Source organism: Danaus plexippus, chromosome 6 (assembly GCF_018135715.1).
Source record: "Danaus plexippus chromosome 6, MEX_DaPlex, whole genome shotgun sequence".
NCBI lineage: Eukaryota > Metazoa > Arthropoda > Insecta > Lepidoptera > Nymphalidae > Danaus > Danaus plexippus.
Window position 1 is genome coordinate 8,672,134 of NC_083540.1, and position 19,648 is coordinate 8,691,781.

The 19,648-nt window shown below is 32.3% G+C and overlaps 2 protein-coding genes across 3 annotated transcripts; one reads left to right on the plus strand and one right to left on the minus strand.

Annotated features, from left to right (window-relative positions):
* The first annotated feature begins 1,379 nt into the window (after positions 1-1,379).
* On the plus strand, positions 1,380-8,262 carry LOC116779028 (calaxin). Its single transcript, XM_061529916.1, has 5 exons — positions 1,380-1,585; positions 4,271-4,373; positions 5,711-5,973; positions 6,662-6,784; positions 7,108-8,262. Exons 1-5 carry the CDS (start codon positions 1,380-1,382, stop codon positions 7,208-7,210), a joined length of 798 nt encoding a protein of 265 aa, XP_061385900.1. The 3' UTR covers positions 7,211-8,262.
* Positions 8,188-19,154, minus strand: LOC116779163 (short-chain dehydrogenase/reductase family 16C member 6). 2 transcript variants are annotated; one of them, XM_032673344.2, is made up of 7 exons: positions 19,012-19,154; positions 12,207-12,342; positions 11,703-11,854; positions 11,061-11,238; positions 10,361-10,546; positions 8,875-9,057; positions 8,188-8,611 (listed from the first exon to the last, which is right to left on the minus strand). In XM_032673344.2, coding segments are annotated over exons 1-7 (918 nt in total). In that variant the 5' UTR covers positions 19,014-19,154; the 3' UTR covers positions 8,188-8,530. The 2 variants fall into 2 exon arrangements, with proteins under 2 accessions (XP_032529235.2, XP_061385899.1); XM_061529915.1 differs by lacking the exon at positions 19,012-19,154 and adding an exon at positions 12,764-12,788.
* Between the last annotated feature and the right edge of the window lie 494 nt (positions 19,155-19,648).

Genomic DNA, 19,648 nt, shown 5'->3' on the forward strand with positions numbered 1-19,648 from the left:
ATCTGCAACATGGTGTTGCGGATGCGTTGCCGGTCTTGAGATAAAGGGAAGGATGGAAGGATGATGACGGTTCAATAACCATCCTGACAAAGAGCATTGCCTTTGGTCTGAACTGAGAGTCGAGTTTTAAGTGTCTCTGGTGCGGGGTACGGAAGGGCCACCGATCCGACTGGCAGTTGCAGGGCCTCCCTGGTCGCCATGCTAATGAAACACGCTCAACCCCTCATAACAGACTTAGGCTGATGCAGGACAGAAGGTCATTGCATACATAAACATCCCGGAAAAGAAAACATCGTCACAAACTTCAACATTTATAACATTAGTTGTGTTATACAGATGTATATTTCCTTGTTATTTTTAGCACACAAAGATCCTATTTAGACCATTCTTATAATTTAAAAACAGATAAACAATAATAAATAAATAAAAAAATTAATAATCTGCGTAAATATGTAATTAAAATAAAATCATGACTTTTAAATAAATAATCAATGAATATAAGACCCGGGGTTTCTTCCGTCCAGGTGTGATATTATTATGAGAGACTAGCTATATATGTCTATTCTATTTGTTAAACAAAACTACAGTTAAATGTATTACATATATTTTTAATTTATTTTTCAATTCCGTTTATAATTTATTTATTAATAATATATATATATACCGATCAATAAACTGACATCTGTGTCTCGGCACCACAAGCCGTACCTCGCACCACTCGCCACTAATAGGTACAGTTAATTGCAAAAGTTCAATTTGTATTAGATTAGTTTTGTGTTTCATCTATACTTAATTATTTTGCAATAAAAGTTGAGACAGTTACAGCGATTGTATCTACTGTCTACAACTATTAGTACCCTGTTCGTAACGAATTAGTAGTAACGAATGTAGTGAAACAGTAATTTTTAAATAGTTATCGAAGTTTTGCAAGAGTTTGTTACAAATTTAGGCCGGTCGGCTGGAGTATATAGGTCTGAACTGTCACGAGATGTCAGCGAGTTACAGCTGTAACACTTAGACGCTCATATCAAATGTATAGATCAAGAATCTCAATGTTTCACTTCCTATATCTATACAGTTATGCTTTCTGCTAGTTTTAGGACCACGACACAGTATCATTTGTTATTATCTGGGAGTAGTCGATCTTTAAATCTAAATCACAGGGATGAAAACTGCTATTAACATCAAACCAACGTCTGCGAAACAATTAAACAATGAATAAATTTTCCTGGAAAACTTCCATCTCTAAATTTCATAGCTCTTTATTTTATAGTAATCTGTGAGCACATTATTTATTACTAAAAAAACATAATTACCGCAGCTATAAAGTTGTTTTGTGTGTAAGAATCATTCAATGCTTTTATAATTTCCTTCAGACGATGTCAAACAAGAAGAACAATCATGGTCAGATCAGTATGGCTGCCAGCGCTATCGCCATGCGTGGGGTGAGGATCTTCCTCAGCGCGAGCAAGTCTGCTGCCAACCGTAAAACACCACAACGAAACAGGACAAAAGAAGTGTTACCCGGACATAAGATACAACCGGGCTTGTCTGAAACGCTACTGAGAGCTACAAAGTTTGATAAGTAATTACAATTGCATTAACTTTTGCTCGCCTTCCAACTTTTTATTTGAGAATTGGTACAAAGATACAGAAAATAAATAGATACGGCTTAATGGCAGCGCCACCTGTCGTCTATGTCGAGAAACTTTATATGTTATACAACTGTTTTGCCATGATCCTTTGGTAACCGTATGATATTTTGGTAAAAATATCTTTATTTTATTCTGATTCAATAATAGTTCAATTTAAATCTATTCAGTCGTTTCCAATTGACATAATATCAAAGCACGCATAATCATTTAGCCGTACAGGCTTTATTATCAGAATAATAGTATTTTTATATAGCACTCTTATAGACTAAGTCTGAAATCACAATGAAAGATGAAGACAATGTTATTTACTTTGGATAAGAAGATCGCTTTTGTAAAAAATATAAAGATTCCAGTAGTAACTTTTGTCACGTATCAGAAAATCATTTCTACGACGCGATGGTGGATAGTACAAACGTATAGACATGTTAGTTTACATCTGTTAAATAAGTATTTGTAAATTTAACTTTTCATATGTTTGTAGTTTTTATATTGATTTTCTGATATATATTTACAGAATAATAGAAAAATGCAAAATATAATAATACAAAAAATTAATACTGAAACGGCATTTTTTCTCTGTAGATAAAACAAGTTACATTTAAACTCAAAAAAAAAAAAAAAAATTTCATAGTTTCGTTTTTTAAATTTTAAACTTTTTATACATATACATTATATATCTCATAACCATTAATATGGCCTTGATTACAAAGAAAGTGGTTAGTGCTATGGACATAGTTGACGGTTGATCACATATAGCTATTATGTTAAAGATATTGTGGCAAATAAATTTAGTTACATTTATTTACACTTCCGGTCTCTAGCACGAGACGAAGACCGCAATCAATACAGAATTATTAAAGCATACTATTAAAACTATTTTCCAAATGAATTGAAAATTGAAAAGATTTCGGTAGTAATTTAAATAAAAATATGATTTTTAAATTCCAACCCCAACTAGAAAAAGTTATATTTAATTTTTATTTGTTATTTTATTAGGTAAACAGGTTTTGATAGTAGAAAGTAGAATGCATTCCTTGCGTGTTTGGGCAAAGGTACAAAGTCAGTATCGTATCTGAATTATCTTGTGGGTGATGAAAAATATTGAATATATGCATATTATAATTAGTTGCAATAAATGTTACAAAAAAAAAAAAAATTATTTCCAAATATTTACTATGAAATTCTTTTGAAATGATGGGGATAACAAAATATAATATGTTTCCCTCCCAACCTTAGGCCTTTTTTAAAAATGTTCGTTCTAAAATAAGGATTTTAATGTACATATTTACATACTTTTTCTTAAACGAAATATTTAATTTTAGTTTAAATATTTTATGAAGTCGATTTTCAATTCTTTTTTTGTCACAGATAGAAAAAAATAATTAAAAAATATAAGTTAGATTGTATTTTATTCCGTAATCTGTATTAATTAAAGCTAATCTCTATTAGCTTAAGGCGAAAATTTTAAAATTAATTTAGTTCTCCGCTTCACGTTATCAAAACTTCTCCAGGTCACTCATAAAGATTTATTTCTATAGTTTAAATCTAAATTAAGAATTTAATTTTAACATTTATAGATATTTTAAAGATAGGTTAAATATTTTGAAATAATGCGAAAAAAATTATGATAATCACCTTACAATAAGTTAAATGTTAGCGCGTGTCAGATTTACTTTATTAAAAGTTAAAAGCGGTTTGTGTATAGAAAACGGTTAACTGTCAGTTTGGTAGTTAACAATGGACACTCGTAGTAAGGGTGCAATAAAGTTACAATGTTTACATCCTAGCCAGTTAAAACATCAGTCCCATCGCGTTCGGACGGCTCACGTACGCACTTGTACGTTCACGAGTATAAAATGCCGTGTAGACAACTCAAAGAAAAGACGCTTGATTCGTTGTGTAGAAATACTCATTTCAACAAGTGAGTGTAACACGGATCCTCTCTTAACACTGCAAAATGTACTCGTTACTTTTAAAATTCAATTTCTTGTGAAAAAAACAAAACAGGGTGTGATTTGTAAAATTTGTTTTCATTGCTGTAGTCACTAATAAAGTGTTACAAACGGTAGTTCAAAATAAAATGAGGAAATTATTAAATAGCCCACAATAATTTATCCCTTGCGACGCAATGTTCAAAATCTATAAAGATGAAAATTAGTTAGAAAGAGACTCTGTGTCATGAAAATCGAACGTGGAGGTTTTATATCTTTACTAATTAATAAATAAACAGCTGAGTATATTGAACCATTACAGACAGTGTTAAAAAAAAATAAGCGAAATGACAATACTTTTCCAGACAGTATCAATGTACTTTGAACGTTTTTGTCAAACATTATAACGGATAAGTGTCGCTGTCTAAAGAGTTATTTATTATTAGTTAGGTAGAGTATTTTTTAAAAACACCTGAAGTACTTTTTCTAAATCGAGTTAATTTGCAATAAGTACTGTAGGTTTAACACAATTGGCACCGACACTATGTACCCATTCAATAACCTAGGTTTTATGAATTAAAAACGTGTAACGGTCCGTATGTAGGTGATACAAACTTGTAGTACACAGTCAGATATCCTTCTGGTTGTCTTGTATAGATCCTAGTCCACAGCATTATGTTGTAGGAATGAGCTGGAAGCGTTGTTCACGATGTACAGGAAACTGGTGACCGCATCCCAGAGCGCTGCACCTGCAAGCGTCATCGGACAACCGGCCACTAAAATTGACGTAAGTTATATGTATAATATGAATAAAGAACTTTCACTGTAACTTATTTTCGTATAATTTAAAGTCAAAACTCGGACTTAGACGGAAGTTAAGCATACTATTTATTGTTCGGATATAGTTATAACATTAAAGCTACGTATCGGATGAGGACTAAAATAATGATTAAGAATAAAAATTGTACATATATAATAATCTCATTATATTGACCACAGGATACACAGCAACAGATGTGGGTACTTGTGTCATGTGATTAAACGGTTACCAGCTCGGTGTTTCTACATGTTTTATTGTGATAGGCGATTTTCTTTCTATGATGTTTCCAAAAGATTAACGATCGTAAATTTTGGTCGAATGTAATGAACATGATTTGAACGCACGCAACACAGAGCTACGAAGGCAATTTAGTATGTTTTTTTATGCTATGACTTATTCCGTAATGTGTTTTGAAGTGTCAACTTGACAGGATCATTATGGGTAGACATAATTATTAGTCCAAGTTTGTGACTGTTATAATATATTTACGTTCAATGAAAATGTTTCGTATCTCCTTCATTCTACACGACACTGGCAGAATATACTGTGCACGTCTTAGGACGCATGAAGGCCATTTAAAAAAAAAATGAAATAATTCATTTTATTCGATTTCTGAAATATCTGATATAAGTATTTAATATAAAGTCCTAACTCGCGTGTCACTTTTACAATGAGGAAGTCCATACAAAAAAATATATATCACAGACTGAATGTACGCAACGAACTCCATATAACTAAGAAATTTAATGTCTGATATACAATTTACCCTTAAAAGCAGACAAAAAACTACTATGAAAAAATTTGACAATTTTTTTTTTCATATCTATATTACGAGGAAAATACATCTGAAGAAACACTAGTATGTTTTATGATGTTTTTTAAATAACGCTACAATTGTTTGTTCATCTTACATATTCATGAACGAAAAATGTGTCGGAGGTATTAATAAATGTCTGGTGAAACGAAAATGTCCTATGTTTTAGAAATAAGTTTTACGAATGTCTTATCGTATATATGCTTATAGTGGAATAGTAGCGTGATACAGGGGACCCTATGAAATAAAATAATTCCGTCGTCTAGTCGTAAAACGTTAACGTATGACATATTCCGCGTATTCGAATGTTTTCTGTCGTAGCCCGACTGATTTCCATTTAATGTGTATGAATAAAGCGAAATCTTAACCTAAAAAACTCCGAGATCTTAACCTAAAAAACACGTGATAATATTCAACATTTAGTTTTCATCAAATATTTATTATATAGAGAATTTCTTATTTGAACCTGCATATGTTGATTTTTTTTCAGGGAATAGATTTAAATACGTTCAGAGACGTAATGCATAATACCTTCGACCTGGTAACGGAAGACGTGGTCATGGACCGTGTCTGGCTGACTTGGGAGAGGGGGGCCAATGGGGGAGAGGGGGCCCTTAAGTTCGAGGCCTGGGCGAGGGGCCTCAGCGTCCTACTGAGGGGCTCCGATGAAGAAAGACGACATCACTGTTTCTCTGTATATGACTTGAACGGAGACGGTTTTATAACTAAGGATGAAATGTTCATACTTTTGAAGTAACCTATATCCAGAAATTATACTAATTTGTGTGTTTGTTTGAACAATTAAATTAACAGCTAGTTAGTTAGCAGTGCATTAGGCTTTTTCGTTTACTAATTTTATTTTATTCCTATTAATAACTACCCCGACCGATCAAACCCGCGGGCAAAGCTAGTTTAATACCCAATCGTGCGGGTCTTATTAATGTAATACTCGCGGTGAACTAAAAATATTTGATATTTGACATCCAAAATTAAAGTGCCCAATAATTTTGAGATTGGTTTATAACACATTTATGGCTTAAAACGCCATAGACATTTCCAAAATAAGCAAAAGAAAGAAATCGGTGACTTACTCATTAAATTCTGTAGCGAAGTTAAGTTTCGCAGGACCAATATGAATTCTCTATCCTTGCTGTTGGCTCTTAAATTTAATACTTTCATTATTGGTTGAAAAGACATTTTAATATCCTTATAATTAATATAAAGGGTCTGTGATATGACCGTGGCTCTTAGACTACGACGTTATAAAAATATAATATAATTTTGACGGCTTTACTACGTCTGGGGGAACAATAGTTATTTACTTTAATAAGAATACTAAAAAGTCCGATGTAATAATAAGATAAGATTATAAATTAGAAGCAGTGAAGTGTGAATCAAAAAGTTTAGTCTATTTTATGACTATTTTCCGTATGACCACTAGGAACTCTCTTCTGAAGCAACCAGGGGACGAGGATCCCGACGAGGGTGTGAGGGAGCTGGTGGAGCTGGTCCTCAGGAAGATGGACGGAGATCACGACGGAAAACTATCACTGCAGGATTACAGGTGACCAGATATGAACACATAACATATTCAATACAACATTTTGGGGTGTACTCACTTAAACGGATCTTATTTCTTCGGACACTGGGCGTTTTTAAATTATTTTATGTCTACATAATCCCGACGTTGCGGTTCCTTTGCAGCAACCGAGATGAAAGACATGTATGGAGATATTAAATTAGTTTCATTTGAATGAATTACTGAGTTAATGTTCTTCAGGAATAATTTACGCTAATTAACGATGTTTTGCGGAAGATCTTATAGAAATTTTAATTTTAAATTTTGTTTGTTTATATAATATTAACTATGTATGTGTCCTTGACCAGACAAGCCGTGAAGCAAGAACCGCTTTTGTTAGAAGCATTTGGACAATGTCTACCCTCAAAACGACACGCGGCTGCCTTCCTAAAAAATTTAAACACTAAATAATTTAAGGGACTCTTAATTTTTGATCTAAGTTTAAAGAACTGCAAGAATATAATATGTAGTAAATAATTATATAAGTAAAATACATCTATCTTAAGCAATGAATGTTTAGTGATAACTAACTATGGCAGAGATATTATCATTTGTCACCGTAAGTGAGAATGCATACCTGGCATTGATATGGAATTTTTAAACTTGCCATAAGTCTGAAAACGTAGAACTCATTACAACACCTACAAGGTTTTGAACGGTTTTCATTGATATTGCGAGAATTTATGAATGAAAAAGCGAAAACAGCCTGTGTTTAGTTTGAGACAAGAAACAATTGTAACTGTTGAGGCTATAAGTGTGCAGCGATCACCCGCCGTACTCATATAGGTAAAATAATAAACTCCTTAAGAGTGCAGGTGGTAGAGCCTAGCTGTGGTCAAGTTACTACTGTGGAACACGGGCCGGCTCGACCGGGGAAGTACCACCCTCTCACAGAAGATCGGCGTGAAGCAGTCTTTAATGGCTGCGTTTCGTCCGATGAGTGAGAGAGCCGGTTGGCGATTCCCTTTTCCCTCCCTTTCCCAATTTTCCTCCCCCTCACCCTAATCAAGGGTGGCAACATATCCGCAAAACTATGTTGTGGATGGCCATGGGCGATTGCACTACCTCCACCAGGTAGGCCGTCTGCTCGGTTGGCCCTTTTAGCATAAAAAAAATTGTTTTTTTTCTTGTCATTTAATGGAACTATAAATTGTACGTCAGCCACCGAGCCTTTAATGAATCCACGTAAACATATCTTTTTTATTCCGTGCATTAAAGTTCGTGCGATGATTTCATATTATTTATGATTATTATGTACTTTCAATAATAATAATAAAAATATTATATATCTTTGGATTCCTTAACTGGGCGGATTTTTTATTGTTTTTAGTTCGTTGAAAATAGACGCGTTGGGATGGAACGGGAAGAATGATAGTTAAAACGACATGTATATGTATATCTTTATTAGTTATTTTATTGTATTTAAAGAAATAATAACATTATTATATAAATAAACAGAAAAATTGTTTTATTTACATACAAAAAAACACACACCTTAACAATGCTAATATGTAATAAATATGCCGTTTTATTTGAAAACATACTCCAAACAAAAATTAAAAAATGTTATACCTAATTTACTTTTTTTTGCAATTTTCAAATGATTTTTATATATATATATATTTCTTTTTAAATATCTGAATTTAATTCCATCTTGTCAGATTTATTGTGTTATAAGATATTTTATCTCACAAACGGTTAAAATACATTTAGGTTCAATTAAATGCTGCATCATTCGTGGGAGTCGACGCCCGTGTTGAAGAACTCGTTCCAAGCGACGGCAGCGGGGAACGGTAGGAAACGATAAATGTACTGAAAATAAATGAATCGAGATATAATGGAAAAGTTACCTATTTATATGGGGAGATGGGGAGAAATTATTTGTATGGGAAGGTTATGGTATATTCCAATGTCGAATAGCTCAACAGTTTTCTTTCTTGCATTGAATTGATTTATAGTGAGCTGTTGATCAAACTGTTAAGAAGATCAAAAGTAATGCACAACTAGACACATTAAAGGCTTCTTGTGAGGATTACTGTGGGCAGTTGATGTTAATATTACATAGAGATACTAACTCTGTTCATGAAGTGTAGTTCCTGTGGGACGGTGATCTCCAAGATGTCTCTCCTTACAGCGTCAACGATCAAGTCAGCGGTCTCACTAGCAGACACCACCTTCATCAGACTAGGGAACCGGATGCGGGGTTTCTTGCATAACCCAGTGTCAACCATGTATGGACATATCGTTGTGAATTTAATCTAAAACAAATTCATATATTTAGAAATTTATTTAGACAATAAAAGAAACTAACTAACTAACACGGGCGGACGAGAAGTGATCACGGTCGCTGCAAAGTAACCGAAACGTCGGGAGTATGTAGTTAAAGTAATAGAATAAGCCAATTAATAATAGTATTCCGAAAAATATTAGTTCCATTTCCATCCACAAGTCTTAGATCTCATTGCAATAAAAGAAATATACAATTTTGGGAGAATTGTGCGGGCACGGATTAGTCAAAGACGTTTCAGTTTCGAGGGTATTGAATATAACATACAAGAACATGTAAAGTTTACCAACCAAGGCTCCACAGTTATAATCTAGATAACGATAACATATGAAGGACTATTGATAACGACTATCCAACAATATTATTATTACCTTTCACACTAAACAATAAAAAGTTCAACGTTCTGACAGTTTTTGCAAATGATAAACACTTGATAATGAAAGTCAATTATCTAATATCTGATAAATATTTGGTACAAACGTCTAGTGTTATGCGTCGTAAATGCTAACTCAATGTGTATATGTGGGTGTATGAGTCCGTACAAGAAGGATAATTTATGGCACTTTAAATAAAACTATGATATAAAACGTTAATAAAAATATGCATATCGCTCGCTGAGATAACGACTGGTTCATTTTTATATGTCTAATGTAAATGATCCCATTTCAAAGTGTAATCGCTATTTGAAATGTTAGTGACGAACTAAAAAATATAAATGAGTATAGATTATTTTGCCATAATATTAATATAGTAACCTAATCGAGAAGTAATAGCTATGGCCTATGTATTTAGACGTCTTATGTATACCGGCCACTGTCTAAACTAACCGTATTTCTATAATGTTACTTAAGATTTTCGATTGCACTCATTTAAACGAAACTAATATTTTTGCATACTACGCCTTTTTTATTTTTTTATAACCACATAATCCCGACATTTCGGTTCTTTCACACTAACCGTGATCATTTTATAGCTTTTGCAAAATACTGTTTAGTTGAATTATGACGAAAATATATACACATATTATTGAATGATTTCAAAATAAAAAAAGGCTATTTGTCCGTTGGTTCGTTAGCACTTACAATAAATTAGTGAAATTGGATAATGGTATCATACCCGTTCAAAAAATATAAACCTACAGTCAGTTTAATTGTGACGATAAAAACCTCTTTACATTAATAGTTACAGGTCATTTTAAGACATAGTTGAATGTATTCACCTTATAGTTTTTCTATTTATATAACTATCGCAGTTTTTATATCAAACTAACTTACCCCGCTAAACTCTCTTGGATCCTCTTTGAGTTCAATCGCCAATGCCTCCATGATGCCTCTGACGGCGTACTTTGACCCACAGTACGGAACCAGGTTGCGAAGTCCCATCAGCCCCGCCATAGAGGACATCGCCACTATATGACCGTGGTTCCTCTCCATCATTGATGGAAGAAAAGCTTGGATCATCTGAACAAAACGGTCAACTTGATATTAAACAGAACTCAAAGGTTATGAGAACAAAAAAAATATCAAATCAATATTGTTGTATGTATAAATCAACTTCTTGTATGCATAAGCATTTTTACGAAAATTTTCTTTTTATTGAAACGGTTTAGAAAATAACAATTAATTGTTCTGTTAGCATATTTGGTAATTTCGTAAAAAGAACTCGAACGAGCCATAACTCCTCAAACAGGTCGCAGATGCCAGATACCACAATCTTCAGTTTAAATGTATCAGATGAGACATTCGCCAGAATGTTTGTCCAATGCGAGGAAAATTTTCAATAATTATTCGACAAATCTGATGTGTCACAAAAAATACTCGTAAACTATGATGAATTATGTTGACTCATATAGAAACAATTCATATTTACTTTAAAAACAAGGAAAATATTTAGATAGATATGAATATTAGTCACGTTCGTTGTCTTCATAACTTTCTTTAATTTCGTCTTGGGTGTAAAGTTATCTGCGCTCACCCATAGGTTAGCGTTGACGTTGATGTCGTTCATCAGTCTTATTTCTTTCTCCGTCTGGTTAAGGAGCGGCTTGCAAGGCATGATCCCAGCGTTGTTCACGAGGATCGACACCTCGCCAACTTCATGACGGATTTTTTCAGCCATTTGCATCACAGCAGCGCGATCGGTGACGTCACACCTGAATATGTAATTAGTAGAAACGTATTTTATACTTTTATAGGTTTATCTTGAAATTTTTTTGCTGTAAAATTCGAGATTTTCAAATGCTACATGGAATACATCTGAGGGACATTGAGTTTACGAATATATATCATTGGAAATGACAATGAGAGCGGAAGACGAGATGTGAATGATCATCGGGAAAGGTCGGGAGTGTATACTTTTTAAAATAACAAAATGCGTGTAGTCATATCCGAAAAATATTAGTTTCATTTAAATAAATACTCGCGAAAGTCTTAGATCTCATTCAGTCCAAAAATGTGAAACCTGGGCATGATTTACAGTTATGGAGGTTTCTTACTTATCCAGGTCCCATTTAATAAGTTTCACTGTATTTCATGTTTCTTTATAAACAAAAAATATGAAGAGAAAGTTCTAGAAGATTTAAATGTGGAGGTAAAGCTATCCAACTATTCCACGTACTGATAACTGAATGCCTTATTCTTCTCCTGTTTGATGATCCTGACGGTTTCCTCGTTGGTGGAGGCGTTGATGTCGACACACACCAGGGTAGCTCCGAGTCTTGCGAACCGCAGCGCCATCTCACGACCGATGCCATGACCGGTACCCGTGATCTGAAACACCAAAAAGACGATTCAATAGATTTGCTATAAGTATGACGTATCAATTTGTAACTCTAAGGAAAGGATGTCCAGTAATCATTTTTCGGTATTGATGTCTGTGTAACGAGGAGACGATATTATTGATTATTCTCATAAAAATCTAATCAAACATTAGTTGTAGTCGCTGATTTCATTTAAGATTCAATGCAATTATCACTTATTTTATATTTTACAAAAGAAGTAAAAAAAAAACAAGTTACATAGTCACTTAATGGGTTTTTGGTTACCATTTTCTATTCTGTAAAAAGTAGGTATTCCAAAACCTTCTCATACAAAGAAAATCCTTTAATTTGACAGTACTTACGAGAACGACTTCTTCCCGTACATCCTTTGGATCTGGTGGCATTATGGTTCGCCACATGCCGACCACCGTCAAATAGTTGACCTTTATCAAAGTCCATAGTAAGTCGAACACGACTTGTAGAGCTCCTTGAAAATCCCTGCGGATATTTTATGAATTACATTCATGGACATTAGGCCTGATATATGTATTCTTCCGATGTGAGAGTTGTCCATATTTTTAATATAATTGTTTACTAGTTAATGCCTTTAATTTCATTCATTCATCAAATCTGTCATTGAAAATGAACAGATGAACATGAGAATTCATTACTTAACCTTTTTCATGAAACGGTATGAATGAAGTTTACATGTTTAATAAAATATTATAATATTATGAATGGATGTTAGTATGTCTTTTATAAAAAAAATTACAGAAAAAATTCTGTTGAGACTTTCCAATGATGGAAAAGCTTAAAAGTTTTAATTCATTCAAAAACTCCGTGTAGTTTCCTAAGGAATACGCTACAAAAACTGAGCGAGGGCATGTGTCACAGACTATAATGGACGCCAGTTTGTTACCTGTGTTGAGGCAGAATCGAACCTGTTGCTTCTAGGATATCGAAGAGAAAAATAAACCGAAAAAAATGTTATTTAGAAATGACAACTGTTTTTTTTTTAAGTAAATAGAAGTTTTAGCGAAATATTTACATGAAATTATCTTAGATTTTTAATCTTTGAGACCAAAAGTTCTTTTAGAGCATAGATTACAAAGTTTTTTTTTTTAATTAAATGGAATATTTCAAGTATGGTTTTATTAAAATGGTTCGTTTGTTTACGTAATAAGTTTCTATATATAAAATTGATTTCTATATATGAAAATGATTATGTAGGTGCATGGCGCAAAATTAAATTTGATAAGATTACTGCATAAATAGAATGGCATTCGCACAGAGAACAAATCCAGAACATTTACATGTTTTTTTTTTAAACCGATTTATGGACGAATCAACCAGTTTTAGGGATGTAAATATAAATATTTGATATTGATTATAACTCAGTGAGTTCCACAGTATAGAAAACAGCAAAACTATAATGTATAAAAATGTCTTAAAGCGCACAAGAAATGTCGAAATCGTGTGGAAATTTCTGGAATTATTCGATTGCACTATGAGATGTTAAAGTTTATAGGAACACTCGGTTTAGTAAATGAGTTTATATTGACTATAGGAAAGGGAATTGAGCTGTTGAATACCATTTTTTTTAATTTATTTTATGGCGGATTTTAGTTTGGGAACAAAGATACAGAATAAAATGTATTTATGAGTCAGACTTCAACATAAAGGGAGACGAATAATTTAAATACGACCAGTTAATATCTGCAATTTTTTTACAATTTTCGCTATACTTCCAGTACAAAATGTTATGACTTGCTAAATTTAAGGCAACTAAGAACACGCTATGAATTTTGATATTTTGTGAGCTTCAAAATAAACGTTTCTTTGTTCACGAACTGTCGTATTTTTACGTTAACTCAGAAGTTTGTTTTAAAATATTGATGGGGCTATGGACCGAAGTCGTGTTGTAATTTTATCTCAATACTTCCATGATAACCCTAAATATAATGACATTCTTGACTTTACCAACAGCGCTTGTAATCAAACTAGTTATATTTTATATTGCCTTAAATTTGTAATATGGATTTTATTTACATATATCTGACAAAAGAGAATTTTAGATAAATCAAAAATGTCTCTTTTAAAATAATATTAAATATATTGTCATGTAATTTTAAAATTAAAAAAAATGTTTAACAATATATTTTATAAGTAATTATTCAACTAAGATTATGTAATTGACAACTGACGTGACTTATGACACTTGTGTCAAAAAGGTTGTTAAGATAGAAGATTGTACGGATGAAGGCCACATTTATAACAACCAACCAACCAAGTTGGAAGATAAATACATTTTAAAAAGAATATTTTTTTCTTTTCCTTCCGATTATAATTAAATTAGGTGATAAGTGATCGTTACTGATGCTAAAAATGCAGTCAGTAATTTTTTTTTCTGTCTGTCTGTATGTTCGTTATAGGAACAAAAACTACTTGACGGATATTGATGATATTTGGTAAAATTATTTTTCATACTCTTAGGCAGGTTATAGTATACTTTTCGTCACGCTACAATCAATAGGATGAGAGCAGTGAACGGAAATGTTGGGAAAACGGGAGAAATTACTTAATTTTTTAAGCTTCCGTCGCGTGTGTAGCCTTAATGGTTAAAGCTACGTAGAAATCACGTCTGACGGAAATATTTTACATAAAATTATTTAAAAAATATCCCATAACAGCATATGTCTATCTTTTATGGTTGACACACAATAACACGTGTAACTCCCGGTAGCTTAGTTGTTCGAAGTTCTACTGATTATATTTGTTTGTTCTTACTTTTATAATACTCTCACTCATCCCTCATTAAAAAAAAATATTACTACCTATTTAATAAAAAAAGTATCATAGAAATCGGCATAGACACACAAAAATTGTACATGAAATACGCTAATAAGCCATCGCGCGTGAATACTGAATCACGCTACAAGGATTATTTTCGCATAACGGTTACGGCACTCGACGCTGCTCTCGGCAGTAGGGTATAAAAGCCGGGAGGCGAGAGCGAGCTTCATTCAATTTGGCTGTTGATGCGTTCAGAGCGTTCGACTTTATTCACAGACAATAATTGATATTATAAACTGTGCTTATCAGAGTGATTTTTATATAATAGGTATTAGTTGATTTGGTAGTGTTTAAATATTCTTTCAAATTCCAAATTATTAAAAGTTTCCATTTTATTTCTTATTACGTGAAGTAGTAATAGACGTAGCAGTAGTACGCATAGCTTTTTGATTACCGATAGGTTAGTTTTGGCTACTTTATGTTAATTTTTTTTTGTATTGAATAGGTAAAAGCGTAGGTACTTTTATGAATTATAGTAGTTATATGTATTTATTTTTAAGTGAACTAGGTAAAGGTAGATAGTATTGCATATGCGTTTCAGCTTTATTTTCATTTCTATTTCTGTTGTAAGTTGTACATATTTCTGGGTATAATTCTATTAGAATATTTTAGTTTAAATAGGCACTTAGATTTTAATTGTAAGGTCGCTATAGTTAGGAACTCTGACGTAGATTAGCACCTCACTTATTATTTTGTTAGGTACTGTCAGCGTTGCAGTTACCGTCGATTAAAAATAAAATACACAATGGCACCTAAAAAACGATTGTCTTTATCTCGAACTTCGAATCAAATTAAGGAAATGAGAATTACGAGTTTTCAAGAATCGGCAGAGGAAAGAGTACCACGGGGTAAACTCTATGAGAGTTAGTGCCTCAACTTTTCGAGCCAATGAAAGCTCTCCAAAGAGAGAGATGTGATTAGTATCTGACTCAACGAGACGAGCTACATCACGGGCGTCTCAAAGCTCTTCTCAACGATAGCTAAGGCGTACCATTGACCGAGAACAACATGCGTTATCCTGAGAAGCTGAAACTAATCTACAACGATATATATATGATATCCTTTGGTGCTCAAAAAATCCCAGAAGTTGTTTTCATGTCTAATTTAAAGATACAAGGTCAGCTTTACGATTTGGTAGGGTCCCTTTTGCCTGAAGACCAACCTAAATTTCTTCAAATATATTTTCTATCCGACTACAACGAACAGTCGAATATAAAAAATCAATATTTTTCTAATTTAAATACCGAACTCATTTCACAACTTCTGAACATGTTGCATCAGGTTAATTCGTATGTATGGAGATTTAAATCGGCATTGGAAGCTCTTCCTCAAGATGGCGATAACAACTATAAAATTGTTATAAATGCCGTTAGGCGTCCAACTTAGGAACACCCTGGGCGCTATAACGTTCCAGTTACAATTCAACCAAAGTTCAATTCAACTGGCAAAAGCTAGTAAGAAAACTTTAAAAGCACTTTCTATGACTATAAAATTAATAAAAAAATCACGTCTTCTTCCTTTCACGAGAGTAGATTTTAATAATTATATATTGATATTCAATACTTCTTACTTATCGATACTTAAAATTAAATAATGATTGTGGCTAAAAATATTTGTTGATAAAATAAGGGATAATAAGGTATTCAACTTTGTCCTTGTGTAACACCTTACTTATCTGTTTCACTTAACTCTAATGACGAATGAGTGACTTTGGATTGCATTAAAATTTTTTAATTAGTTATAATACGTTTTACGTCTTTAAGAACAAAAAATCAAATAACTATTGTGATTCATAAAATGATATTTTAACTTACAGTTATAGTTTGGTAAAAAAATATTTTTTTTTTTCATACAATAAACGAAATCATTTATCCCCGTTGAAATCACCGTATTTTATTTACCTCTGACAACGATTTTAATACTTGCAAATTGATAGATAACATTGTTTTATTAAGGTGTGTAACTCCTGAAACTCTTAGTACTGATAAAAATCCTCGGGGTACTTAAAGGAAATGTTTGTAGCAACGCCGTATTTTTTTGTTCATTTATTGCATGTCGTATTACAGCTAGTAACAGAGTAATGAAAATACGTTTGTCAAAGAAGCAAAGGCCAACATAACGATGCCATACATCATGAAGTATTTGTATCCTCACTTATTAGACCTGTGGTGATTGAGATTGGTGATATAAATCTTGTGTTCAGTCTTTAATTTCCACAAATATCTTGTTTATATTTTTTTTATATATATTTAGTAGTCTTATAGTTCAATTAAAATTAGCACTACTACTTAACACTACGATCTATACTGTCATTTCCATCTTTCAATAATTAACGTAAGTTAAATTTTTAAAGACAAGATTTTATTAATTAAGCCTTTTTTTAGGAATTATAATATGTAAAAGCTTTTTTTAATATACATTGTGTTTTGTGAAATCATACCGCACTTATTCTATTTACTTCTAATGTTTTTTCAACTATTTATCGCTATATTTTCCGGTGTTAAATGTTTTGTATTTTTTTACTCGACTATTTCAATGTATTTTTGTATCTCTCATTCAAACATAAAAATATCCTTCTAACATAAAGCTAAAAAAATATTTTATTTTAGTTGAAGTGTGCCAAGAACTCTTTTTTCACAAAGCCAACGGTTAAAAGAAAGGAATTTCCATGACAAAGTTAACTAGCCACCTATTGTATTTTTTATTATTTTGTAACCGTGTCGCAAAAAGAGGGGTAGGTAAATTTCATGCTATTTCTGTGTACATCCGTATGATGTCTGTGTACATCCGTATGATGTCTGTGTACATCCGTATCTGGCATCGTAGCCCTTAAGCCGATCGGCCGATTGGATTGCAGTTTTTTCATTTGAAAGTCAGTTTTCTTGCAATGATTCTTAGCTATGTTTGATTCATATAAGTCCAGCAGTGTAAGATAATCAGCTGATTAGAAAATGTTGATAGATATTATTTGAGTTATCAATTAAGTGCTTCACGGATGCTAGCATAAAAGTTAGTTAGCCTATTAGTTATATTACATGTAAACAATGAACTCCTTTAAAACGTATATATTTTTTTAATTTTTTAAGAAAAAACTATTAACAATTTATAGAAATACAAAGATAATATTATAAAGTTAATTAAAGTTATAAGAAGCTGTTTAAAAATAAGTCAATGAGATAACAGTCTCACGAGATAAAACAATGAATGACACAGAAATATAACATTAACTAATAATATCTTGGGGCGTTGTGACATAAGTTTATGTTATATGTATTTAAATGAAACTAGTATTTTTCGGATATACTACGTGGATTTTATTATTTAAAAAAACTACATAATCCCGACGTTTCTGTTACTTTTCAGCAACCGTGATCACGGGGAGACGAGATGTGTAGTTTACCCGAAAAATACGAGTTTCATTTAAATGAATAAAACTCGCGAAAATCTTAGATCTCATTATGTCATATGTTGTCATTGTGTCCTCTATATTATTGAACTGAGTTTTTTTAAACATATTCTATAGTAATGTGACTGTTACATGAAGGTGATGTGAATTTTATCGGTTTTTAATAAACAAAATTGAATATTTGGATCGATTTTCGGTTTGAACTGATATTTTTGGGCAGGACTACCACAAAACTAGAAATATTCATACAATTTTAAATTCATTTAATTAATAAGTAAATATTATAGTTTGTAGTTAAAGTGGTTAAACAGAATATCTCAAATTATTGGCTGTGACCACAGTAAGGTACTTGTACATACTTGATCCGGGAGAACTTTACAAAAACAACTACCTACTTGATTAGTTTGTAATTTTTTTTTCTCTTAATTCATTAATCAAGCGTCAAAAAAGGAGCATGTCTAATCGTGGTTCGATGAGCTGAACAAAAGGCATTTTTGCCTTAAAATAAAAACAAAAACAGTACAATACCCGCAAAGCTAAAATTCTATGTAAGGAAACCGCTAACTGCTAGTTTAAAATGTGCGCTTAAAAAGTAACCAATACGTAATATTTTAGCAATAATTATAACTCGTCTGTTGTAAACGCTGAGTATTTTCATTTCTAACTAAAATTACGTAATTATTTTCAATCCCCGTCTTTATATTTATGCCAAAAATATTCTGCAACACCAAGAGAAGCTATTTATAACACAATTTATTTCATACTCGTATTTATCACTTGATATTTATATATCTTAAGAGACGCCATTAAACTGTAATACTAATCGAAATCGAGGCAATAAAATTTTTTAAACATATTCGTGAATAGCATATTTCATATAAAAATATTAATGAAACAGTGTTACTTACATGTGTCGCTCTGAACGTGTGTTCTTCGCCACAAGCCTCGAGAAAATCCATCGAATAATGTGTTTGATAACTGATAACTTTTTGTTTATTCACTCGTCCAGCACGCGGCTTTTTCCGTATTATATTTATGATTGTTTCCATTAAAGCCGTGTCATAGTTTTAAGTATATTTTTCATCGTTTCGCCAACTATTGCTTATTTTTCTTCTGTGTTTTTGTTCGTAATTTCCTTCCCAATTAAGTAAACACATTCTCTTTAAGATTACGATGAATTTAACTCAACACTTAGATTTCGATTTCGCAATTTCGACTGACTGACTTTCCGCTCCTAATAAACCGTTTTGCATCTTAGATGTCAGAAGCGACGTTGATTCTCTTTGTATAACTCCTGTCCTTTGTACAAAGAGGAATATCCAGAAGATTCAGATCATGTACAATAGCTCTTTGTTGCACAAATCGTCTGCTGGGAGTCAGATCTATGCATATTTAACTAGTAAAGTAGAAATGAAGCAAAAAAACGAGTGTTCTTTAGAACGTACGAATAAAATAAACCAAAATTTTCCTTAGTATACTCGTAGTACCAATCCTGCTCGTGTATAGGAATTTCCAATTCTATATTCACCAACTTAAACCTTAATT